This window comes from Lepus europaeus, chromosome 2 (genome assembly GCF_033115175.1).
Source record: "Lepus europaeus isolate LE1 chromosome 2, mLepTim1.pri, whole genome shotgun sequence".
NCBI classification, from domain to species: domain Eukaryota; kingdom Metazoa; phylum Chordata; class Mammalia; order Lagomorpha; family Leporidae; genus Lepus; species Lepus europaeus.
In genome coordinates, this window is record NC_084828.1 from 112,518,144 (window position 1) to 112,545,335 (window position 27,192).

Consider the following 27,192-nt stretch of genomic DNA (forward strand, 5'->3'; position numbering starts at 1 on the left):
CCCTCCACTTTTCCTCTCCGTTTTTGTCTGAAATACTACAAGATTATCCAGTTGAAATCTGACTGTTAGGAAAGAATAGAATATCACTGTACTGGACCCGTTTACACACTTCTCATTTTAGAACCATTTTGCTTGTTACTATGAGTCTGAGTTTCTAATGTATATGCATATACACTTACACACGCCTTTGAGAATGTAATATGTGCTTCGTAGCATGCAGCCCGTTCACGGGCCAGGAGGCGGTTTCCCTCTCAGCTCCCCAAGAGGTGCTGTTTAAAAATCTGTTGGCAGATCATTGTGTCATCCCAGCCTGTCTAGCTTTTGCTGACTGTTCTACCTGTCTTACCCTCTTCACACAGCCTGAATGCATTGGTCCTAAGACTTTTATGAGAGGACTTTTTTTTTATTAAAAATTTTTATTTAATGAATATAAATTTCCAAAGTACAGCTCATGAATTACATTGGCTTCCCCCCTCCCATAACTTCCCTCCCACCCGCAACCCTCCCCTTTCCCGCTCCCTCTTCCCTTCCATTCACATCAAGATTCATTTTCAATTCTCTTTATATACAGAAGATCAGTTCAGTATATATTAAGTAAAGATTTCAACAGTTTGCCCCCACATAGCAGCACAAAGTAAAAAAATATTGTTGGAATACTAGTTATAGCATTAAATAACAGTGTATAGCACATTAAAGACAGAGATCCTACATGATATTTTTAAAAAATTAATTAATTTTCTATGCCATTTCCAATTTAACACCAGGTTTTTTTTTTTTTCCATTTCCAATTATCTTTATATACAGAATATCGATTCTGCATATACTTAGTAAAGATTTCATCAGTTTGCACCCACACAGAAACACAAAGTGTAAAAATACTGTTTCAGTACTAGTTATAGCATCACTTTACATTAGACAACACATTAAGGACAGATCCCACATGAGATGTAAGTACACAGTGACTCCTGTTGTTGACTTAACAATTTGACACTCTTGTTTATGGCGTCAGTAATCTTCCTAGGCTCTAGTCATGAGTTGCCAAGGCTATGGAAGCCTTTAGAGTTCGCCAACTTTGATCTTATTCCAATAGGGTCATAGTCAAAGTGGAATTTCTGTCCTCCCTTCGGAGAAAGGTACCTCCATCTTTGATTGCCCCGTTCTTCCGACTGGGATCTCACTCGCAGAGATCTTTCATTTAGGTCGTCGTCTTTTTTTTTTTTTTTTTCTTTTCCATGGTGTCTTGGCTTTCCATGCCTACAATACTCTCATGGGCTCTTCAGCCAGATCCGAATGCCTTAAGGGCTGATTCTGAGGCCAGAGTGCTGTTTAGGACATCTGCCATTCTATGAGTCTGCTGTGTATCCTGCTTCCCATGTTGGATCGTTCTCTCCCTTTTTGATTCTATCAGTTAGTATTAGCAGACACTAGTCTTGTTTGTGTGATCCCTTTGACTCTTAGGCCTTTCAGAGTCATCAATTGTGAACTGAAATTGATCACTTGGACTAGTGAGATGGCATTGGTGAATGCCACCTTGATGGGATTGTATTGGAATCCCGTGGCACATTTCTAACTCCACCATTTGGGGCAAGTCCAATTGAGCATGTCTCAAATTGTACATTATGAGAGGACTTTCTACTCTTTGGTGTCTCTCATGGTGCCTGGAATGCTGTTGGACTTAATATCAAAGCTCTTAGCACCTCTCTTTCTGTCTCTACCTCTCTCTGTAACTTTGTCTTTCAAATAAATAAAATAAATCTTAAAAAAAAAAGAGGCCATTGCTGTGGCACGGCAGGTTAAAGCCCTGGCCTGAAGCACAGGCATTCCTTGTGGGCACAGGTTCTAGTCCCAGCTGCTCCACTTCCGATCCAGCGCTCTGTTATGGCCTGGGAAAGCAGTAGAAGATGGCCCAAGTCCTTGCGCCCCTGCACCCATGTGGGAGACCCGGAAGGAGCTCTTGGCTCCTGGCTTTGGAACGGCGCAGCTCTGGCCATTGTGACCATCTGGAGAGTGAACCATCGGATGGAAGACCTCTCTCTCTGTCTCTACCTCTCTCTCTAACTCTGTCTTTCAAATAAATAAAATCTTTTTTCTTTTAATAAAAAGCTCTTAGCATCTAAGAATCCTTCCATAAAGCGTGAATGGATGGCATTTCATGAGGAGCATGATTGTTGGTGGTTCCCCACTTGCAAGTATGCCAAGAAGAAGACTGGTAGGAAGAAGCACCTCTTAAATTAGCTAATACAAAGCTGTGTGGAATGGCCACTCTCCGTTAGATAGTGCCATGAGGGAAGGTCTAGTATCATGTTCTTCGAAATAGAAAAGGCAGCTAAGCACCGAAAAAATCGGGCTTAAACTACTTCGTAAACTATGCACTAGCAAACTTAAACACAGGACTTTGTGGGATCTAAGAACTTCAATGTGCATGCCAAAAACCAAAAACAAACCCAAAAAACACTAATTGCCATCCATGAAAAAATAACTAAAAAGACTGTTTCTTCTCCCAGCACTCTGAAAGCATCTGTCTTTCTGGGCTGTAATTTAGTAATTCTAATCTTATGATCCTATACATTGACATATAAATTTATGTTTAGTTTCTGTTCTGTTGCCTATGTGTGCTTTGAGATATGTGAGTGTGAATCAGCCAACAAATGTGGGAATTTAAGCAGGTGTTTAGCCTAGCAGGTTTTTTTTTTTTTTTGACAGGCAGAGTTAGAGACAGAGAGGAAGGTCTTCCTTCCATGCAGGTGCAGGGCCCAAGCACCTGGGACATCCTCCACTGCCCTCCCGGGCCACAGCAGAGAGCTGGACTGGAAGAGGAGCAACCGGGACAGAACTGGCACCCCAACCGGGACTAGAACCCGAGGTGCCGGCACCGCAGGCCAAGGATTAGCCTAGTGAGCCACGGTGCCGGCCCATAGCCTAGTAGTTAAAACACATGTGTCCGCATCAGGGTACTTGAATACAATACCCAGCTCCTGAGTCGGGTTTTATGCTGACACAGACACTGGGGGCAGCAGGGACAAGTTACGTGTATCTTCTGCCCATATGGGAGACCTGGATTGACCTGGCCCATTCGTGGAGTAGCCAGGAAGCTGCAGGGCTGGGGCAGGATGGACTGCAGGCTTCTCTAGGAGGACACACTCCGAGGGTTTGCCCCCAGTCCTGGACCTTGACTACGCAGGAAGAGATTCACTGATTGCGTTCTGCTCTAAATTGTGAGGCTGCCTGGAAGGCTTGTATTGGAGATATGGCACGGGCTCGAGTGAGAAGTAAAAGGTGGCCAAGCCTATGGAGGCATCTGCGAGAGGGTTGGGGGAGTTGTGAAGGTGGGTGTAGAACTCTGCCATGGGGTACGGTGTGGGCCTGCTGATGGCGATCATTGTCGGCCTCCTTTTCTCTCTTATTCATTGTTTTATGTGGATTATTTTCTAAGGAGATCTTCTGTATTCTTTCTCAGACTTCTTACTTGGTAAAATTGTGAAAGAAGTAAGAAAGACAATTGGAAAAATGTGTTTGCTGGGCAGGTGGGGGCGGGCCAGTGGTGGAGCCCCACCCTTTTGTGCAAAGTAGAGCTGCAGCTGGTCTTAGAGACTCGCCTTAGAGAACCTGGTAAATATTGACAACAGTAGACCTAAACACCAAGACAAAACCTCCAAAGTGATGTGTTTTGAGAACTGTATTGATTTCAATTTATTTTCCTTTATAAAAACAGATTTATTTGAAAGGCAGAGTGATGGGGATGGTGGAGAGACTGAGACAAAGAGGGAGAGAGAAAGAGGGAGGGGGAGAGAAAGGGAGGGAAGGAGAGAGAGAGAGAGAAAGAGACAGTTCTTCCATCCACTAGTATGCTCCCCAAATGACTGTAATGATCAGGCCTGGGCCAGGCCAAAGCCAAGAGCCTGGGATTATATCTGGGTCTCCCAAATGGGTGGCAGGGACCCAAGCACCTGGGACACCATCTACTGCCTTCCCAGGTGCCTTAGCAGGGAGCTGGATCAGAAGTGGAGCATCTGGGGCTTTGACATGGGACCCAGGCATTGCATGCAGTGAATTAACCTGCGCCACAAGGCTGACCCTTATTTTCCTTTTTTTGTTCCCTCTCTTGGCTTCCTACTTAAAAATTATTGAATTATTAAAAGCACAAGTTTGTTCATTTTAGTTTTTTAATCATATTTGAAATTATGAAGATACTTCCAAATCTTAATGTTTTTACAAGTTGAAATGTGCAATGTTCAAGCTTCCTTTTTTTTATAAATATAAAATATTCTCTTATAGTCAGCACCAAAGTAACATTTCTTGGGCTGTTACTTCTGCCAAAGAAATGTTGCATTCTCTTGACTTAAGGTGTTAAAACACGTAATGATGTTTTCTGCCCAATTTAAAAGTGTTGATTTCTAATTCTGAAATGGAGTAGTTTGCCCTAAAATGGCATAGATGTATATTTTGTCCATAAGGGAATATTTATAGCTAATTTCTCTTGTTACTTTCTGATGGAAGTCAGAGTTAAAATGGAGGGTTGTGGTAAGAAGTAGGTGGGTTTTAAATCCCCTGAGTACTTTTGGGGAGGAATAAATCCTCTTTCCATTGTTGACTGCATGGAAAAATTTTAATGTCCTTTTTCAGGAAGCAAGGGAGGAGATGAGTGTTAACTCAATTTTGTCTTTTTTTGGTGAGTTCTTGTGAGTCAAACCCCATTCCAGTTTGCAGTGTTGTTCTGCATTAAAATCTTGAGTGACAAGATTGAATTATTATTTTTATACTTATTTTGCCTTAAGGTTGCAGGGTGCTGTGAGAATATTCATAGTCCACGGTTTTAGTTGCAGACACTCCAGCAGCGTTGGTCTCTTGTGACTGATGCCCTTGACTCCAGAGTCTAAACAGGAAAATAGAGATAGGTGACAAGGATTGATTAGCAATCCTCCTTCTGAGCAAAACAGTAAACCTATCTAGATAAATTACCATCACAAAGCCTAGAGAATGCGTAGCCAAAGAATTGAGTGTGTGTGTGTGTGTGTGTATAATAGAGAAGTTTTCTAGATCACAGGCACACAAAGCTTCTGTTTGGTTTTACTGACCTTTGTTTTTTAGTTTAAAAATAATTTAATAAAATAATTTAATAATTTAAAAAGCATTTCAAAACAATTATTGTAAGGGAAAAAACCCAAGACTAATATTATTGCCTTTTCAAGACTATGTGTATGTGGGTGTGTGTGTGTATGTGTGTGTGTATGTGCACTTTGTTGTTATTAACATTAGGCTCTAGTGGTAGGATAGGAAGGAATCATGAAAGATCTGACTCCTTCTTTGGCACTTTTAAGACAGCATGTGGGTGAAAAAATTTTTCAAGCATTTTAATTTAGTGTTTAGCCATACAAGATTTAATCAGAAGCACTTGTATATAGTATATTATAGGATTCTGACAGTCACCCGAAGACATTGGCTCTGTTATTACCCCCACATGCCACAAAGGAAACTGAGGTGCAAAGAAGTTTAGGAACTTATCCCATAAGCAGAACTGGGGATTCAACCCCAGGCATCAAGTCTGTGCTGTCGGCCATCCTATTACTGCCTTCCTCTTTCTCCTCTTGTTTGTGGGATTTTTAATGCTAAGGGTTTTTGTTTTCGTTTGTTTTTTCCATTCTGACTTGACCTGACTGAATGTGGAGTCCTCAGCTTCCAGCGTGAGGCGCCTTTTCAGGTTGGTTTGCCTCTTTCCTTTTCCTGAGCCTGATGAAGAACAGCCCTTCCCCAATGCGCCCCCAGTCCTGCCGCTCTGTTCTCTGTGCTTCCTTCCCGTGAGTGACGTCCTGACCCCACTAGCCATTTCTGAAATCTCGGGTTATGTTACACGAGAACTGGAAGCTTGTGCTGTCATAACGGCCTGAGCAGATCTCAGGAAGATAATATTAATGGTGTGATTACCGCATGGTTCTGCAGAGGGCCTCTGTTCCTGCTGACCACATCTCTTCTTCTGTACCTGCAAAAACACAGTCTTCTATCTTAGAGCCTGCTGTTGGTGACGCCTTCGGAGCCTTCATGAACTCACGACCTTTGAATTTTGACCATAAGCCACAAACATGCTTGCGTTTGGGAGGCCGTGGAGTTTATTCAAATTATGTATGAAAGTTTGTAACTGTTTCCTAGGACTTCTTGCTGTTTGTGGGTCGAATGTGTCAATCAGCTGGTGAAGACCATTGTAGTGTCCAGTTTGATAAATGAGGACTGCAGACCAGCTGTTGGTACAATATCTTCCCAACTGATTGCTAGGGAAGAGGAAAAAGAATGGATTGCTACCTCCATCCTCCCCACCCCCAGCACTCCTCACCGGTGTCTCCAAACCCCCTCTGTTCAGAAAGTCTAGTGGGCCCTCCACCCTTGGTGAAGATGAAATGTCACTCATGAGCTTTCTGTGTCCTAAGCTCCAATCATTACCTGACAACCCCGAGTTGGTAACAGTAGCTTACAGTGATTGTTGCTGTATTTCATTAAGTAAGCAGACATTTCACAAGACAGTAATTTGGATGTTCAGCTTTCTCCTATCCTTAGCCTTCCAGAATCATGCTTGATACTTGTACTCTGATTAGATGGTGACAGGCAGTGAGCAGTCTGCCTCATGTATGCCTTCTTGACTTTGCTGCTGTTTTCTGTTTTCTGATGGTTGTGGGTGCTGTGAGGCTGGAATCATTTCTCTCTGCATCTGGACCTCCCTCCACTCTGAGACCAGCTGCTGCAGCTCCAGCTCCTGAAATGCAAGGTCTTGACTACTTTGCCCCTTCTACTTAAATAATGGACATACTTATTGACTTCCAGTCTATAATGTGTGCAGTTAATGCATCAGATTCCCTTTTAACTGGCATGTTTATGTTCCAGTAACGTTCTACCCAAACCTGGAGAACTTTGGCCAGTGGATTAGCGTTGAGAGAATGCTTTTCCTTCCAGCTGCAGAGTGCAGGTGTTTCTGTACTTGCCTCTGTTATAGCAAATAGTACTGTAATTTTTCTTCCCTTCATGTCTCTCCATCTGCCTGAAACTATTAAAGACTGTGAGTGCACAGTCTTCACTTAGAAAAGCCCTGTAGAGTTCATCTTTAACAGAGACAAAGAAACAGATCTTTGATTCACGGTTCACTCCCCAAATGTCTGCAAAGGTAGGGCTAAGAGCTCGGAGCTGGTAACACAGACCAGGTCTCCATGCAGGTGGCAGGAACCCAGTTGCTTGAGTTGTCACTGCTGCCTCCTAGAGTCTCCTTTGGCAGGATGATGGAGTCAGGAGCTAGAGTTGGATATTGAATCCAGGTACACTGTGGGTGCAGATGCTTAACCATGAAGCAATGCCTGTTACCCACATAGTGCTAATCTTTATGCTTTTCCTGTCTTATTGCAAACATCAGTCAAGATAATATTGTTGATTCCAATCCAAGAAATCTTTTGCTTTTAATAGAGCTTTAGAATTGACCAAGGGACTTATGGAATTATAGCCGAGCATTATAAATTACAATTAACCTTTAGTATAATTTCCTACTTTTTTCTGGGTACAGAGTAGGGGCTCAATAAATATGCAGTTGTATTGAAGCTTTTTATGATGATGGTACAGGGGGAAGTGATCATCTGGTAATAGAATAGGAGCTCTGATAGAAAGAAAGGAAGGGGGAAAGAGTCATTACAATGACTGGCCGAGATTGCCTGGAATAGGCGTCCCATCGGGAATGCCCCATGTAAGTGTGGGTGATGACAGGCATTCTAGGAGTCACAGAGATGGTAGCAGAGGTTAGAGTAGAATTAGGGCCCATGATCATAGCGGATGGAGCCCTGGGGAGGGATGGTTTGGTGCACCCAGGAGATGATGGCCATGTTGGAAGAATGACCACAGTAGCTGCTAACTGGCAGCTGTGATGATGAGGAAAGTGCAGGGGCAGAGGCAGTGAGTCCTTTCAGCAGCAAGGGACTGTAGCAGGGGTGAGGAGGGGAGTCGCTGGTGCCATGACGACTTGGCTACAGCTGGTAGTGTTGGGCAGACTGCTCTTTATATTGTTACATGGTCAACTGGTGATGGATGATTAAATTGTATGTAGCCATGGGGAGCTTGTGACCAGCAAAAGAATGGAGTCCAGGTTTGGCTTAGCTCGCCAGGGAATGAGATCACATTTTATCATCATGCCGAATAAACAGGATTCAAACAGTACATCAGAAATTTCATTTATTTGCTCCTCCTCTCCCCTCATTGTCTGCCCCAGACCCTCTGAGGAGCTGAGTTTTCCTTTCCTGTATGAAATCTGAGACAGACTTGGTTACTTCTTTGGCTTCTCTAAGATTAAAAACAAGACAAAACAAAACAAAAAGAAAACTTCCTCAAACTCTCAGTGACTTGTCTTGGTAAGCAGTCTCACTTCAGTAATCAGGATGTCTGGTCTCAGTGCAGGGTAATAATAGGTCTTTTATTCATTCAGAGGTAGAGCCTCTCCCTCTCCTCCAGCTCCTGCTCCGCCCATGCGAGAGGGCTGCTTCTCCCTGACTCCCCAGCCCTTCTGCTCTTCCTGCCCTACTCACATGGCACCATATGGATGAGTGGGGAGGGGCGATAAAGGCGGTGGGGGGGGGGTCCTCACAGGATGAACATCGGAACACTATGGTTTCCCATGGGCCACAGCAGATGGTGACCTAGCTCATTATTTCATGGGCATTTTAATGGGTTCTTTGGACAGTCCCCCTTCTTCCATTTCTCTGTGTTCTCTCACCTTGCTGTGGGAGCCAGGGGTTACACTTTGTCCTCTTGCATCATGGTGGCATGCAGCTGAGGTTTCCTTACCATCCAGGCAGCCTGAATTCAGAGGCAGATCACCTTGACTTTGCAGTACTTATGGGATGTATAGGTGGAAGCACTCATTTACTGCTTAAGAGGGAAGCAAGAACTGGGAATGCAGATGTGGGGGTAACTCCGGTGCAGATGGTGGTTGAGGTCAGGAGAGTGGATACAGTTGCCCAAGAAAGACCTTGAACCTCAGACAGTGTTGCATGTAGCAGACTGGAGAAGGACCGGGAGCTGCTGGAGAAAGCAGCGACTCAGTTCAGAGTATTAGCAAAGGGCAGGCTGCAGGACAGTCAGCCACATGACAGTCATACCCTTCTGCATGTCTTCGTTACCCAGAATGTGAAACTTCTAATGCATTTGCTTTCATTTTAATTGCATATTAAAATAAAGGATCTGCAGTGTTCTTTTCTGTTTTGAAAATTGATGTTAATCTTACTTTTGAATTCCTAACTTGTCAAATATAAATTTTAACTCTTTTTTTTTCCAGTTGTGTATGAACACAGATCAAGATTAGAAAAATCATTGCAAAAGGAAAGACTTGAACACAAGAAAGCCAAGGAAGGTAAAGAAATAATGCTATTTGTGTTCCATGTTTTCTCATATTCTTCTTTGAAGTCTTATGTAGTTGCTTTACTATACTTTTTGCTAGATACTTCTCAAATCAGCGCAAAGGCAGTGTTGCAGCTGGAGAGGGAATGAGGTGTCAGGCAATAGGTTAGGCACTGCACAGTAATTTCTGCTCAAGGTTGGAGTTAGAATCTTTGATTCAGTTGGTGCCACCTTGAGGTAGTTCATATATGGGGTTATACATATCACTTCAAAGATCATAAGTAGCTTTTCATCTGAATATTACACAGGTATATTACTAATTCCTAGGACTTTTGTTCACAGATATCCAGAAAAAAGGAGTAGAAGAAAGAGCAATGGCACTGAAACCAGAATATAACAAGCTTTATACACATAGACACACACAGACACACATTTATAGCATAATGGACTGATCACACTGTCTGGTATCTTTTAAGTTATGCACCTGTCGTTTTCTTATGAAAGCTTTTATTGGCACAACTTACTGGTTCAGTTTGAAAAAGTAACATTTAGTGCATATCTTAGGCAGTGGGATTGATTTTTCTCAGAAATTTTCTGCAAATCATTGACCTCATATAGTTTGTGAGGTGACATTATCAGTTTTATTTGTATTTGTTCCTGTTTTGTGACACATCTGGAAATTCAAGTTTGCTGTTTCTCTGCCCTGGTGGGGTCCAGGAGGGAGGGCAGGGGAGGACGGTGTGCTGGCCAGGGTGTATTATTGTCCCTTGCGTGGAGCCTGTGTGAAGAACACAAGTTTTAGCACCACTGAAATGCTTCAGGAGGATTTGGATCTTCATTGTCTTCAAATGCAGAGCGATTTTATAGAGCCATCTAGTGGATAATAAAGTTTTCAGAGCATTACAGATGGCTTGGGCGCTGGAGTTCTCTTCGTAGGTCCTGAAGGAGTTGAGTGTGCCATCTAGTGGGGAGCCGTCAATCACCCGTCAGATGCGCTTTCATCCCACAGACTGTGCACTTTTAATCAGAGTTTGTTGATGCAAAGATTCACAGCTTTAAGATAAAGAGGGATATTGTATTTCATTTCAATGCTCTCTAAAGCATTGGGAGGCAAAAAAGAGGTATAAAAATTGCCAGGTAGATAGTTTTAAGCCCAAAACATCTTTGCAAGTTTAAGTTTGCCTTTATCCCTTCAGACGTGTAAAATTGTCACAGTGAATTAGCTCACACTATACTTTCTCCATTTGTCCTAGATTTTCTTGTTTACAAGTTAGAAGCACAAGAAACCCTAAATAAAGGAAGGGTAAGTTTTGTTCTGTTTTGTTCCTTGATTTGTGTTCATGAAACACGAAGGGGCGGGAAATAGAGTGGCAACATCTTTTCTCTGTTGACCACTAGGACTGTGGGACTGAGATACATTTTTTCTGCTACCAAAATATTCTAAGAGGAAAGCCTTAGTTTTAAGTTTCTTTTAAAACCTACCTTCTCACATTATTGATGATAGTGACAAATTGAGAGTAGTTTCATCTTATTTTTTTATGCATTTTTACTTGTATCCTCACTTTTCTTTAGAATATAGTATTTATTTTGGTTTACCTTTGCCTGTGTAGCATCTGACACAAGACCTGGCTTCTAGTTGCAGTTAGGAACATTTGTGAAATGATTGAACAAGTGAGTGAGTGAGTCTAGCATTTAAAAATATTGTAGAAGACCAAATTACCTGCAGGAATTACCTACTCTTGCCCTAAGAAAAATACAAGAGCATCAGTTGAGTAAAGCACTGGTACCCTGGGGTATTAAAATCAAGAAAACAGTTCTTTGGATAGCCTGGGATGCAATCAGCTTTCAACTCTTACTTGCTTTTAAAGGCCTTGACCGAGTCTGTGTGCACTCTGTTGTACATTTTTGTGATACAATTTCCTTACACACTAATGTAGCAAAGTAGTAAACTCAAATGATAAGCAAAAGATGCAGTTCCTTGTAGAAGTTGCGAAAATATGAGAAGGAATTCACTAGTGCACTCGTGCTGGCCGTGGGGTCAGGCAGCGAGTATGCTGAGTCACAGTAGAGCCACATAGCGTGGTGGCAGGCACATTCCAGGTGTCTCTGTGTGGCTGCCCTGTGCACTTGTGTGTGGTCCAGATGTGGGGACACCCCAGCATCCTACAGGGGCCTAAAGATCCACTGCTGAACCTGGAGCTCAGAAGGGGAAGTTCAGCCACTTAGGCTCAGATTTCAGCCCTGGCTCTGCCGCATTATGAAACGTTGGCCCTTGGGGTGCTCCTTACTCTTTCTCAGCTTCTCACTCTATCAAATAGTCTCAATAGGTAAAGTCAAGTGTGTAGAATTTGTTACCCACTGAAGTTCAGGGCAGGAAAGTACCTCTTCTCTTCCCTCTCTTGCCAAACTTGTGAGGCCTGCTCCTGCTGGGTTTGCCTCCTTGACCTTGAGCACCCAGTGCAGGGGATTAGTCACATACAGTGACCGAGTCAGGACAAGTTCCTCCTCCTGCTGGGCTTTAGTTCTTCTGTAGATGAGAACTGAAACTAAATGATCTCTCAGGACCCTGTCCACCTAGCATTTTAGGATTCTGTGTTTTCATCATGAAAATATAGCAAACCTATAGGAATGCTCAAAGTTTGCTTCTGTTATTAAATGGATGGCCCCAAGACATCCTGGATCAAGCATGGAGTTCATTTGAGCTTACATAAGAGAAATAAATTACAAGGGAGAGAATTTTATTAAGAGCTTTAAGTTGTGTGTATCAAGAGAACTGGATTGGGCATCTTGGTATTGACGGATTGACTGATTTATTTGTTTATTTTGATTTACAGCAAGATTCCAACAGCAGATACAGTGCATTGAGTGTGCAGCATCAAATGTTGAAAGTGAGTAAACTTGTTCTTCCTGAGGAAAATAAAGAATTCACTAATATTTGAATGATTAATGGCCTTTAAAGTAGTTAAAAAAGTAAACAGAGAGTTGACTTTTTCTGTAACGTGGTGTGCTAAAGTCATATTTGGCGAAAAATGTAGTGCTCTACCATAGTTATCATCTGATTACAAAGAATGTATTTAATATATTATACATTTTCTTACATATCAGGCTCTCTGCTCACCTACTTTTTAATTTAGTTCTTGTCTTTGTCCTGTAAAGATTTTTGTTTGCTTCATTTCTTACAGTAGCTTTCCTTAGACAGTTTCTTTTATCTTAGACAGACTGGAGACTGTAGAGCTATTAAAATGCTTCCCTTGTGTTGTTATTATTAAAAACTGGCCTTTTACCTACTATAGGAACACAATTTATTATTTAAAGATTCTCCTTCCGTGGTCCTTGAGAAAACTCATTATAGTGTGTCAGGAAGATGAGAGAGAGAGAGAGAGAGAGAGAGGGAGGGAGAGGGAGGTTTTTTGTCCCAGTGGAAGAGATGAGCAGCGGACCGTGCTGTGCAGCGTGCAGATCATGCCGTGGTCTCCACTGCGGGCCAAGCCCCCAGCCTTTTGGATGGCATTGTCTTCCCCCCACATCAGTAGAGCACATGCTTTTTATTGAAACCAGACCTTTCCTGTTATCAACAGCGCAATGCAGACCCTCCTTTCCATTGAACATTTGGAGACTATAGGTATCCATAGATTGTGATTACAGTGTGAGATTATAAGCAGAAATAGAGTAAATAAGAATCACTTCTATGAACAATCAATGTACTATTTCCCCAAAAGGGGAAGCAGCCTTTTCTTTTTGAAACCTTGTTATTAGGAAGACTGAAAACCAAAGAAGAGAAATCAGATATGTTCAGCCCTCTGTATCTGCAGGTTCTCTATCTGTGTATTTATCCAACTTGAAATGAAAATATTCAACAGGGGTTATGCCGCCACCTGTAATGCCAGCATCCCATGTGGGTGCTGGTTCCTGTCTCAGCTGCTCTACTTGTGATTTGGCATCCTGCTAGTGTGCCTGGGAAAGCAGTGGAGGACAGCCCACGTACATGAGTCCCTGCACCCATGTGGGAGACCTGGAGGAAGCTCCTGGATGCAGCTCAGCCCAATGTTGGCCATTGTAGCCATTGGGAAATAACCAGCAGGTGGAAGATCTCTCTAATCTCTCTCTATCTCTATCTCTATCTCTATCTCTATCTCTACCTCTCTTACTCTGCCTTTCAAATAAATAAGTAAATCTTTTTTAAAAAAGAGAATTTTGGGAAAAATTGCACTATTTACAGGCTTTTTCTTGCCATTAATCCTTAAACAATATAGTATAACAACTATTATGAGAATGTTATATTGTCTGATGTTATAAGTACTCTTGTGCTGAATTGAAATATGATCAAAAGTTATGTGCAAATAACTCACCCATTTTACATGAGAGATTTGCACAATCGTGGATTTTGACCCAAGATGGGTCCTGGAACCCATCCCCCTCAGATATCACAGGGCCATTGTATGTTGCTGGGAAAGTGTGACTTGGAAGAGGAAACCTGGAAAATCTGTGGAGGGATGATTTTACCATTAGCTTTACCTTGTTTCCATGGTAATTTGGGTCCCTGGGAATCTCCCCAGACCCTTCCCTTTTCTATCCCATGGAAACTTCTTGTTGTTTATGTTGATGGAAAAAAATTGAGGAGAGATTTATTTTTTGGCCATGATCCCAAACTATTCATTTGAAATAAAGAGGAAATGGAAGGGAGCAACACAAATTAAAAGTAACTCAAGAAAAACATAGCCTAGTTCTTCATTTCTCTTTATTTTTCTTGGAAGAGAGAGGCTGTGCTCCTAAGAAGTAGACTTTTTTTTTTAACAAATTTATTTAAGGTATACAAATTTCATGTATTTCAAATATACAGATTTAGGAACATCGTAATACTTTCCACCCAACCCTCCCTCCTGCCCACACTCATACTCTTCCCCCTCCTCCTTCTCCTCTTCCCTTTCTTAATTAATTGCCTTACTTAATTTTTACTTACAGTTTACTTTATACCCACAAGATTAACCCTACACTGAGAGTTCAATGAATAGTAAGAAACAAAAGAACAGTTTACAGAGCTGTAAACAATCATCGAAGATCAAGATGTCAATTTCATTCCTATTACATTACATATTTAATACTCTATTATTGCTACAGATCAGGGAAAACATACGGTATTTGTCTTTTTGGGTCTGGTTTATTTCGCTAAATATAATGGTTTCCAGTTCTATCGATTTTGTTTTATCGATTTTGTTGCACAAGACAGGATTTCATTCTTTTTTATGGCTGAGTATGGCATGTATATACCATAATTTCTTTATCCAGTCATCAGTTGATGGACATCTGGGTTGATTCCACATTTTAGCTGTTGTGAATGGAGCTGAAATAAACATGGGAGTACAGATAACACTTTTATATGCTGATTTCATTTCCCTTGGGTAAATTCCCAGGAGTGAGATTACTGGGTCATATGGTAGATCTGTTTTCAGCTTTCTGAAATATTGCCATACTGTCTTCCACAATGGCTGCAACCAACAGTGGGTTAGAGTGCCTTTTTCCCCACATCCTCACCAGCATTTATTGCTTGTTGATTTCGGTATGAGAGCCATTCTAACTGGGGTGAGGTGGAACCTCCAGAAACAGACTCTGCTGTAATCCAGAGAGTGTGCATCTCTGCTCAAGTGCTTCCCTTTGCAGAGCCAACACGAGGAGCTGAAGAAGCAGCACAGCGACCTGGAAGAGGAGCATCGCAAGCAAGGGGAAGACTTCAGTAGAACGTTTAATGACCACAAGCAGAAATACTTGCAGCTTCAGCAAGAAAAAGAGCAAGAACTTTCTAAGCTGAAAGGTATTTGGAAGTCAAGTATACATAAGAATTCCTGCTAATGTTTCACTAGAACAATAGACTTGGTTTTTGTCTGGTCTTTGACAAAGACAAAGACCTGTGGCCTTTTACCAGCCAGTTGCTTCTTGGTAACATTTCACACTTACCCTTGTCTCTTTGGGTTTGTTCAGAGAAGCAGAATAGAATACTTAGTGTATTCCATTGTGTCTTAGTGGGGCACATGGCCATGTGGAGCAAGATCATTCTTCTGTGTACATAGCCAGACATTTAACATCTTTGATCCAACTCAAAAATTGCTCCACATATTTCTAAAAATCCCCAACAGAGCAGAGTGACTTCTTGTTGATTGCTGCCTATAGCTGCAGAGAGCTCAGGGTCTACATGCAGACTGCCCAGGCAAATCTTGACTTCTTCAGTTACTTGCTGCGTGGCCCTGGGCAAGTTGCTTACTCACCATGTGCTTCATCATCCTACTCTGGAAAACGGAAATAATCATGTAAAGTGGCACCTCATCAGGTAGTATAAGAATTAAATGATTTATGCAGAGCATCTAGAATAGTTCCTGGCACAGGGTATATTAGCTACCAACAACATCAATGTCAGGCATTTTCAAAGCAGTAGGGAACAAAAATGTATCTCTTCTCTTAGTTTTTTTCAGTTCTGGAAGCCAGGGCAGTCTCTAAGCAAATACGTAAATGCTAAGTAAGTTTGAACTATGAGAATTGGTTTTAAAACATACATGGTGTTTGCAGAAATGATGGTGCAACCCAAATGAAGCCTGGTTAATTGTCCTGTGGCAAACAGTTGGCTTGTTATGGTAACGTACTGAGTTTGCATAAGGAGCCATCATAAAGGGAAGCTGGGTGATGGGTCAGAGTTAAGCTGTCACTGGGGCAGTACTGCAGATGGTGAAGGTGGTCTTAGGTAGAGCTGGGCCATGTGTCAGTAGATGATACCCTAAAAATGTGGCCCTGCAGAATCCATGGCTTGTTGGTGGCCTAGCAGGTGGTGAGCGGTTGTTGGGGATCACAAAACAGAGAATGGAAGACAGACTGAACATCAGAAATCCTCAAAGTCTGCCTGAAACAAGGGGCCTCCAGGGTTGGACAGTGCACCTGTGTCTGGAGAGGAACACGCTCTTTGGCTTACTGCCTGTGCCATTCAGCATTTGCCAAGCTGAGTAAACACATTCAGTTATAGTGATAACAAGTTGACTTATGAAGGAATAAGAAATACAGTTTTCTAGGTGCTGGATTTGTATTTGTCATACTTTAAGAATTTTATGTGTTTTAGCAATATCCCCTAATGGCATGTTTTCTTGTATCTGCTCTAGTTCTTTTTTTTTTTTTAAAGTTCATGTATAGTAAAATTTTAACAAGTTATACATAGAAGAAACCAGAACAATGGAAAATTAAGAGGACATACATAGTTCAAGCTTTAGAACCTGGTCTGAACTTACTAGCACCCGCTTCAAAAGAAGAAATGATAGATCACAGGGCCCTTGTCACCAGAAAATACTGTAGGAGAGAGCAAGAAAAACACATTGGAAGAAGGCACTCAAAGGCTTCTGAAACAGCAGCGTATAGGTGGTGCCTTTGACACTTTGTAAGCAAGTTTCACATCAGCACTGTGGATTATGATCCTTGAAAGATGCTTTCAACGCTGAATGAGAGCGTTTTGTGATTGACGCAGCTCGGCAGTGGCTAACCAAGGTGTGAAGTCCCTGGGGTCCTTGGTTGTTTCGTGTGATGCAAGGAGAGAATTTAGAATTCCTGGTGAGCATGCAGGACAGCATGTAGACTTAAATAATTACTCCCGATCATCATTGCTAGAATAGCTGATACCGAACAGTTGTTGATCACGTGTCAGTACCGAGTGAAACTCTTCATGTGGATTGTTTTATTTAATTCGTTAATAATTAACACCCTGTAAGGTAGGCATTGTGTTTAGCCTCATTTAACAGATGAAGAAATTGAAACGTGCTGAAGTTACTTGGCTTGAGGTAAGGCAGCAAAGGCACAGGTGCCACTGACTTTAGGTTTATTATCTGAAATTCCTTTAAACACTAGCAACATGTGTGTATTTCAAGTGCATCTGTGTGTGTGATAGATGCAGCCCCATCCAGCAATGACATGTAAGGTCCTCTTGGATTGCCAGTGGGGTCGTGTTCTAACCTCTGAGAGAAACTGTTATTACCTGGAGGTGGACCACCTAGGCACTGGCCACATTGCCACCTTGTTCCTGATCTCTCTCCCAAACCCACTCACAAACCCAGTGTCCAAGGATCAGATAGGGACTGTGAAAATATGCCCAGAAGATATGATGAGAAATGGTGACTGACCCATTTCCTTCAGCACTGGGTGTAACCTGGAGAGTTAGGCTGTTGTCCTGCAGGGAATTGGTGCTGTTTGGGGACAGTTTTCCCTGCTTAGTTCAGGTTTATGCCTGTTGTCCCAGGAAAAGTATCAAAAGCACCCCATTGGTTCTCAGAAGTATCTGCTTTGCAAAATGAATGACATGGTTATTTTGTCACCACTCAGCTTTGAATGTTGTTGCATGCAAATTGGCCTGTTGTTGCCAAATTTGATTAATGCAAATTGTGTAAATGATGACAACCATTCAAATATGGAAGGCTCTGTTTAGGCCAACACTGCAATGGCAAAAAAAAAAAAAAAAAAAAATATGGGTTACATTTAGCCCAACAGCCACCAGTTCAAAATATCCAATTTCCAGATACAGGGAATGTGGGAAAATTATTAAGATGGTAAGAGGTGATTTGGGAATCTTTAAGTGGAAGAATTTTTCAGATTAGTAGGGCTCTGGAGGGGAAATTTTAAAACGTCACAGTGACTGCAACAGTCTCACATTGTAGCCCTGAAAGTAGACTTAGGACCAGTCAAGAACTTAATGGTAGGAGAAAGAAAAAATTAATTGGAATTTTTCAACAGATAAGTTGGGCTTCTCTCTGTCTCTTATTTCTTAAGTTGCCTTTGTGAATGAAATACCTTCTGGGGGCTATGAAAATTATTCATTCTGTGAGAAAAATGGTCTGTATTTTCTAATAACTCTTTTTTAACTTGTGGAGAGGTAATATTAAAACCACTCTGGCTATTATGTTTTATTCATATGGACTTGCTTATTAACAGAAGTATTTCATTTTTAACTCCTGAGTAATTAAGATGTCCTTACATTTTGTCAGAAATGAATAGCTTATTTAAAAGTATTTAAATGATTGAACTAGCTTGTATTGAGATGTCCAACTGAATCCATACCTCTCCCAATATTATCTGGAATATTACACTGTCAGGATTAAAAAAGTCTGCAATTAAACTATTTGAGTCTTAAGATGTGAAAATAACTGGATCTAAAACCCTGAAGCCTTTCTGTGTGATTTTTCTTTTTCTAAAATAGAAACGGTGTACAATTTGAGAGAAGAGAATAGACAGCTAAGGAAAGCACACCAGGACATACACACACAGCTTCAGGATGTCAAGGTAAAATACAGCCAGGCATTTGACCTCTGAGAGTTTTTGCTCGCTTTGCTGTGTGGGATGACTTGAGAGGTCACTCCCTGATTGACCTGCTCTGCCAATCCTGGTTATTATTGTGAGCTTCGCATAAACTGGAGTGTACCTGTTCCTTTTATCAGTTTGGCATTGTCAACTAAAAGGTGATCTGAAAATCTAAATGCTTTCATTAACTGCAATTTTCATTGCTAGGTGGATGCATTTTTAAAAACTTTGTATTTACAAAGGTATCTTGGTAATAAAAGATTCAATTCCTTTGGTTTTATTTCATTGTAATGGTTATGATTTATCTGGGTAGCACATTTTAGATTTGGGAGTATCACCTAAATCAGTCTTCTTTCTAGAGTGATTTTTAAGCCTAATAAATGTTAACTACAACAACAAACAAGCAAGTATCATTTAGGTTGTCATTTTCCAAGGAAGAATTTGCCTTATAATGTTAAAGCTCAACATGTAAAATTCTTTTTTATGTAGCAACAGCATAAGAATTTACTCTCCGAACATGAACAACTTGTAGTGACTTTGGAAGACCACAAGAGTGCACTAGCTGCTGCACAGGTTAGAAGGGTAGCAGCCTCTGCTGGTTCTTTTAAAAGTCTGCTTAACATTTCTGAATTCCTTTATGCATGTAGTCTCTCACAAGCCAGTCTTCAGTGAATCACTTTCGACAGAGCTCTCCTAATCCAAGGACTATGCATGCTTTTAAAATTCAATCAAGAGACTAGTCAGTAAACTTTCACTGGTTCTGTGGTGCATATGGCTGTTTCTACCCCATCCCAGTTCCTATAAGTGATGGTCTAATACTTGCTTAAATTGTAGAAATTGCCTCCACATATATGGTCTTTTGTAGCTATCTGATAAGTGTAAACTCTTGGTGTGGCATCTATAGGATTTTTTGATGCTAGGTACCCACCGAAATTACTATCAGACTTTTTCTTGAATCCCTTTAGCCACACAGCCAGCATCCCACCTGCACACACTGCTGTTAAGACTAGGCTTCTGTGCTGCTGCTCAAATTACAGAATAGAAGATAAATCAATAGAGAAGGAAAAAGAAGAGTTGTGATCTTCATTTGTTCATAGCCTGGAACAGCCCCTGGCACAAGGCAGGCCCTTGGTACATATTTACTGAAGGACTGAGCGAGTGCATACAAGTGTGGAGAGCTGAATGAATCGATAGCATACTGAGTGCTTTACAGCTTCTAGCAGAAGCAGAGAGACAGGGATGGCTGGCTCAGTCACTGCACAACCAGCTCCTCACTTCTCCTTTTTTGGAGGGACTGTGAGAAAAGGGCAAAGGAAAACCCACAATCTGTGTCCCCCAAGAGACCAGGTTATTATTTTTTTGTCTCTTAAAAATTATTAAGGGCAAAAGTCTGTTCACTCCTGACCCTTTTTGGAGGCTGTAGCTTCTGTGTTTCTGGAACCTCTTTCTAAAAGAGTCATTCATGTGTATCTCCCTACTAAACTGCAGTTTTGTGGTAGCTTTTTCTTTCTCTTGTATATAATTAAATTAACCTTAGAGGAGATTATTTAATTTCAAACTTTATTAGGTTTTGTCATGTTATTTTATGTAAGGCTATGTTTCATGCTATACAGTGTGACAAAAGGATTTGAATACTCAGCTATAGTGGCTAAAAATATTAGACTAAATGACGGTTTGAAAATCTATAAAAATATAAGTAAAATAATTCAACAAAAACCAAATTCCCTAGTAAGCACATGGGCAGCCAGTATTGCTGATGGAGGTTTGCTATAAAAATATTTTTTTACATAAACTGTGTATAGTTTTATTTTTCATGTATATCTTTTTGGCAGGGTCCTTAACGTTTGTTCTGCCTTTTTTTGTTTTAATAGTTATACCAGAATTAGGTACCTGACTTAATTAGAGCCATATGTTTCAGTTTCGGCTGCTGTCACAAAATACCATAAGCCAGGTGGCTAATAATCTACAGAATTTTCTTTTGTATTATTTTTTAAGGTTTGGTTATTTATTTGAAAGGCAGAGACAAAGGGAGAGAGAGGGAATTCCCATCCACAGGGAAACTCCCCTACATGCCTATAATGGCCAGGGCTTGGCAAGACTGAAACCAGGGCCAGGAACTAATCCAGGTCTTCCAGATGGATGGAAGGTTATCCAAGAACTCAAGGCATGACCTGCTGCCTCCTAGAGCATGCATTAGCAGGATGCTGGAATCAGGAGTCCGGCCAAGGCTTGAACCCAGGCTCCTGACCTGGGATGCATCTCCAAACGCTCACCCCCTAAACAACAGTTTATTTCTCATTGTTCTGGCAGTTGGCAGTTCCAGCACTGTCGGTCTGATGAAGGCCTTCTTACCATTTGCAGGCTGCTGACTTGTCCTTGTGTCCCCTCGTAGCACAGAGAGCCTGGGAGAGCTCCCTCTAATCCCATTCATGAGGGCTGTCCCCTCGGGAGGTAGTGACTTCCTAGAAGCCCCAGTCCCTGACACTGTCACACTGGCTGGGGGTTAGGATTGCAGGATATGGATTTTGGGAGGACACCACATTCTATCCTAAACACTGTATTAAACTTCTTCAAGTCTCCTTGGGGAACAAATGCTGTTTCAGACACCTGCATGCAAACCATCTCAGGAGATTCTGGCTTGGCAGCCTCATTTTTAAATGTGGCTGAGGATTTTATCGGATCTTCACAATCTTGTGAGTTTTATAACATTGTGCCCTTTTGTAACTAAATAAATTGAGATGAAAGGAGAGGTCAAGTAATTCACCCCACAACAGGGACTAGAACTAAGTTTGAGGCTCAGGTACTCCTGGACTTCAGAGTCATGTCAACTCCTCAGGAGTCAGGTCTGAGAGCCCCACATCACCGTCCCCTGGGCCTTGCTCCAGAACTTGCCCAGGAACTACATCTTGAACGTGGTCCTGCATGCACACTGATGTCAGAGAACTACATCAGGACTGCCTGCACAGATGATAGACTGAGAAGGAGAAGAAAGAAGGAAGAGCAGGGTTGCATTTTGTGTGTTTCTGCATTGTGCCTTGAAAGTATTCCAAGTATGACTGTGTGGATGTCAGTTTTTTTCCTGTGACCTACAAAGTTGTTTTGCACGTGTTTTGATAGATTTCTGAGATAAGGGCCTTTTACAAATTATAAAAAGACACTCTCCTGAGACAGGTTCAGCAAGCAGACTTCTTCGCCTTTGTGTAAATTAGATGCAGAATTGTGTCTCTTCATTGAGGTGGAAGAACAGTGTGGCGGGGTGCAGGGCTGGTCAGCAGATGCACTGGCTGGTTCCAGCTCCACTCACCGGCTGTGTCGGGCGCAGTGAGGCAGGAGGTCCTGTCTGGGGAGCTTGTTAAGAGAAAGATTTCAGTGTTCTTTGAATGTGCTTATATAAGTATGTTTACAGAATTTCTCTCTTCGGGGTAGCAGTGCCGGTGTATATATGGTGAGATATATGTTTACACAATTTCTATTGATTTTCTTAAAGTAATGGATTTCTGTGCCTTTCTGGCTCCTTGTATTAAAAACATTACAAACATGTACATACCCTACAACATATATGCCCAAATACACCTTTATGAGAATATTTTAGTCCTCTATCTGTATTAGTGCCTTTGTCATGTCACACGAAAAAGGTATTCAAAATTGCAGAATAAAAATCCAGCCTGGTTTCATGCCTATGTCACTGCTTCCCACTCCCCCCCCCCAAAAAAAAATACCCACCGAGCACAATATAAGCATTGTAATGTAGGGGACACTATTAGAGCACAGGTGAACTGGGAGGAAGAAGGTGGCCTGAGGGTAATTTTGTTTTAAATATTTATTTATTCAAAGGGCACAGTTACAGAGAGAGGGAGAGAGAGATAGAGAGAGAGATCGATCATCTATCTGTTGGCTCACTCCCCAAATGGCTTCAATGGCTAGGGTTGGGCCACACTGAAGCCAGGATCCAGGAGTTACGTCCATGTCTTCAACCTGGGTGGCAGGAGCCCAAGCACTTTGGCCATTGTCTGCTGCATTTCTCAGGCCATTAACAAGAAGCTGGATAGGAAATGGAGCAGCAGGACTTGAACTGGTGCCCCTATGGGATGCCAACATTACAGGTGGCAGCTTAACTGGCTACACCACAGTGCCAGCCCCACAGAGAGTGATTTTAGACACAAATATACACACACACCCTAATTTATTTTAAACCCATGATTTCTTTCATCTGAAAAATGACCCTCAAATCTTACTGGTAAGATATAAATATTTGTATAATTCTGTGTTGAGGATTTAGTAGATTTTTTTATTGAGATAAAATAATCATTGTACAACTGTCTTAGTTTTTTTTTTTAAGATTTACTTATTTATTTCAAAGGCAGAGTTACAGAGAGGGGAGGAGGGACAGAGAAGAGAGAGAGCTTCCATCCTGTGGTTCACTTCCCAAATGGCCACAAGGGCAGAGCTGGGCCAGGCTGAAGCCAGGACCAGAAGCTTCTTCTAGATCTCCCACATGAGTGCAGGAGGCCAAGCACTTGGGCTATCTTCTGCTGCTTCCCCAGGCCATTAGCAGGGGGCTGGATATCGGAAGTGGAGCTGCGGGGACAGGAACCAGCGTTCACATGGGATACCAGCACTGCAGTGCTGGCCTCCACAACTGTCTTTTAATAATGATATTTATAATAGAAAGTTATGTGCAAAAGGTCTGACTTCGTTTACTGCCATAGCGTGGGACACTAACAGTCTGTTTTAGAGATGTTTTCTGTTTCCTTTAACTCTAAATCTAACCTGCATGTGCTCAGCCATGGTTCGGCATGTCTGAGGAGGAATGGCTGCTGCATGGAAACCATCTGCACATTTGCCTAACCTCTGTTTCGGTACCGTGCCTTTGGCCTTCCAGGGAACCCCCGTGTCTGTGTATCGGTGATGTCTTTCTTCCCTCCTCACATTGTACAATTTGTGTGCAGACCCAAGTTGCGGAATATAAGCAACTGAAAGATACTCTGAACAGGATTCCAAGCTTTCGAAAGCCTGACCCAGCAGAGCAGCAGAACGTTAGCCCTACCCAAGCGGCACATCCCCCACAGGGTTACAACGAAGCAAGGGCGAGGCCATCTGCAGAACCGCGGGAGGTAAGAGGCGAGAATGGGGAATCCTGGGTCAGGGCACTTTCCCTGTCAAGCTAATGGCTCCCAGCATTGCCTGCTCTTCCTGCAGAGCAGGGTTCTCCAATGTTAGTGTGGCTCACACCCCCCAGTAGGGCTTGTTAAATGCAGATCGATGGGCCCTGGCTCCAGAGCATCTGATTCAGTTAACTGGAGGTGAGGCCCAGGGCTTTGCATTTCTGACTGATTTGGGTGGTTTGGGGAGCACAGTTTGAGAACAGCTGCTGTGATATTACATGGGAAAAACTTTACTGGCTTTGTACATTATACAAGTCGGTTTGACTTAAAGGAACTGCAGTGTCTACGTTTCTGAAGGCTGGTTATTTGTTACATTGGGTTTTTTGTGTGTGTGTGTTGGGGGGGGTAGGATGAGATGAGATGATCATGAGGACACTGTGACAGCCCACTTAAGTGTTAGAGTTGATATGTCTGAGCTTGGTGCCCTGCTCAGGCTACACAGAATGTGTCCAGATTTGTAGTGAAGCACTTGCCTAACTGTCAGGGTGTGAGTGCTAGTCTCATAATGCAGCCTTCCAGTCTTCATCATGAAAATTAAGCTTATCATAAGTGGGACATCAAAAGTGATCTCCTCTTTATCATTAATTCTTATAAAGTTGTTTCTGCAATCACATTTGGAATAAAAGATGAGAAATACAGTATCTTTCGCCTGATAAAATTTTTCTTAACAGTAACTGGGAAGACTTGCCCCCACGTTAGGTATGGGCTTATGGGAATGATGAGGTTAATGTGAGTGGACTTCATCTATGAGGGGCTTCGCTCTGTTGAGAACATTCCTTCCCAGACAGGTCCAGCATCCTCGCAGATGCGTGTTCTTCCTCTGAGTCTTATGTTAACACTGACGCAAGAAAGCATGACCAGATCATTGGCCAGGCACTTGGCTCTGTCCTTGACCCTGGTTTGACTTCTGGTTTAGTGGATTCATGTCGAACTAATCAGAGCTTCTGTCTTCTTTCCATTTGGGAGTGGAAGCTAATAGTTACCTGCACCAACTTCCCTACCAGGGATATGGTGGTGATGAGTGGCAGGTGTTTAAAGGCACTTGGTGCTCCTTGGAGAAATACTTCCTGTTGATCCAGGGCAGTGTTCCATCACATTGGCCAGATAGTTGCTAACGTGTATATATCTAAATGTTGTCCTCAAATGTTTATTACTGATAGGCAGTGCAGTTTCATGTGCTTGGTAATACATCTGCCAATTTCAGAATAGGGTTTCACTTTTATTTTAATTATGGCAGAGTAATCTGACTAAAGAAGCCCCCCCTTTCATAAAGAAGGTTAAGGAGGGAACAGGGTGACAGGTTTTCCTATCAATATTCTATCATCTCCACCCCACACCCCATTTTCTAAGCAATGTAGATCATTTAGAGACCTATGAAACCTGCAGGAAAACTGACTTGAATCAGTCAATTTTAGAGGAATATTCTTTTTTTTTTTTTAAAGATTTATTTTACTTGAAAGGCAGAGTTAAAGAAACGGAGAGAAAGAGAGAGATACTGGTTCACTCCTCAAATGGCTACAGTGGCCGGGGCTGGGTCAGGCTGAAACCATAAGCCAGGAGCATCACCCAGGTCTCCCACATGGGTGTAGGGGCCCAAGGACTTGGGCCATTCTCCGCTGCTTTCCCAGGTGCATTAGCAGTGAGCCAGATCAGAAGAGGAGCAGTGGGACATGAACCGGTGCCCATGTGGGATGCAGATGGCTGCACCACAACACCAGCCCCACAGGAGTATTCTTAAACAAAGCCTTCCTTTTTTTCTGTGCAGATCTTATGTATTGACAACACAAAATATGTACCAAAGACTGGTTTATAAAAACTCCTAGTTTAATGCTTGCAAATAATTTTACTGTATTTTGTTTGTTTAATGGGCACTATTTTTAACTAATGTTGTCAGTAATGGCATTCTTTTTAAAAAATTGTATTAATAAATCAAACTAATAAAAAATTCATCCACCTCTTCCTCAATTTGATCTTCTCTTTTTTAGTATTGACAACAGAATTTACATTGAGGAAAATTTTGTAAATATTTCATCACTGGAAATTGGAGGGTTTTTTCATTTTTATTCTAAGGGAAAACATGGTTATTATTGCTTTTGATGGACAAGTTTACTTCTGAGCTGTGGTTTCTTGTGGCTTGACTTTTCCAGGTTATTTAGTGGATTTTTTTATTTTTAAATATCAGTTTGAGGGGCCGGCTCTGTGGCGCAGTGGGTTAATCCTCCATCTGCGGCACTGGCATCCCATATGAGTGCCAGTTCTAGTCCCAGCTGCTCCTCTTCCAATCCAGCTCTCTGTGGTGGCCTGGGAAAGCAATGGAAGATGACCAAGTGCTTGGGCCCCTGCACCCGGGTGGGAGGCCGGGAAGAAGCACCTGGCTCCTGGCTTTGGATCAGCACAGCTCCAGCCATTGCAGCCATCTGGGGAGTGAACCAACGGAAGAAAGACCTTTCTCTCTGTCTTTCCCTCTCACTGTCTGTAACTCTACCTCTCAAATAAAATCAAATAAAATCTTAAAAAAAAAATCAGTTTGAGAGGGTTCACTCCCCACGTCTACAATGATCAGGGCGGGGCTGGTGAGAGCCAGAAGGTGGGAACTCAGTCGGTGCCTCCCACCACATAGGTGGCGGGAGCCCAATCGCTTGAGTCATTACCACTGCCTCCCAGGGTGTAGGAAGCCGGAGTCAGTATTCATAGCCAGGATTGATTCCAGGCACTCCATTGTGCGAAGTGGGCTTCTTAACTTCTAGGCTAAATGTCTGCCCTTGAATTCTTTCTAAGATAAAATTTTTGCTTACATTAACACTATGTTAGAGGTAAGATTATATAATAAGAACTAAGTGATTCCACTTGCTTCTTTGAGAAGCAGAGTTACAGACAGAGAGAGGAAGAGACAGAGAAGTCTTTCATCCACTGCTTCACTTCCCAAGTGGCCACATCAGCCACAGTTGGGCTGGCATGAAGCCAGGAGCTTCTGTGTCTCTCACGTGGGTGCAGGGGCCCAAACACTTGGGGGATCATCCACTGCCCTCCCAGGCCATTAATAGAGAGCTGGATAGGAAAAAGAACAGCTGGGACTGGAACTGGTGCCCATAGGGGATGCCAGCATAACCTACTACGCCACAGCTCCAGCCCCTGCAACCATATTTTTAAAACAGGACTCTCTCTATATATTTTTTTATTAAAATATTTAAATTTATCTATTTGAAAGGCAGTTAAACACAGAGAAGGAGAAACAGTGAGAGAGATGTCTTCCATCTGCTCATTGAGTACCCAAATGGCTGCAATGGCAGGCCTTGGCCAGGTCAAAATCAAGAGCCTGGAACTCCTTCCAGGTCTCCTCCATGGGTGCAGG

The 27,192-nt window shown here is 42.2% G+C and overlaps 1 protein-coding gene across 5 annotated transcripts in view; it reads left to right on the plus strand.

Annotated features, from left to right (window-relative positions):
• GOLIM4 (golgi integral membrane protein 4) overlaps positions 1-27,192 on the plus strand; it is an 88,799-nt gene that overhangs the window by 41,227 nt on the left and 20,380 nt on the right. For 3 of the 5 annotated variants that reach the window (XM_062212168.1, XM_062212201.1, XM_062212176.1), the window contains exons 2-8: positions 9,296-9,370; positions 10,611-10,660; positions 12,192-12,245; positions 15,016-15,166; positions 18,575-18,657; positions 19,165-19,248; positions 23,625-23,789. In XM_062212168.1, coding sequence (XP_062068152.1) covers positions 9,296-9,370; positions 10,611-10,660; positions 12,192-12,245; positions 15,016-15,166; positions 18,575-18,657; positions 19,165-19,248; positions 23,625-23,789 — 662 coding nt within the window. The remainder of the gene's footprint in view (positions 1-9,295; positions 9,371-10,610; positions 10,661-12,191; positions 12,246-15,015; positions 15,167-18,574; positions 18,658-19,164; positions 19,249-23,624; positions 23,790-27,192) is intronic. The other 2 variants (XM_062212183.1, XM_062212192.1) reach the window with 1 other exon arrangement.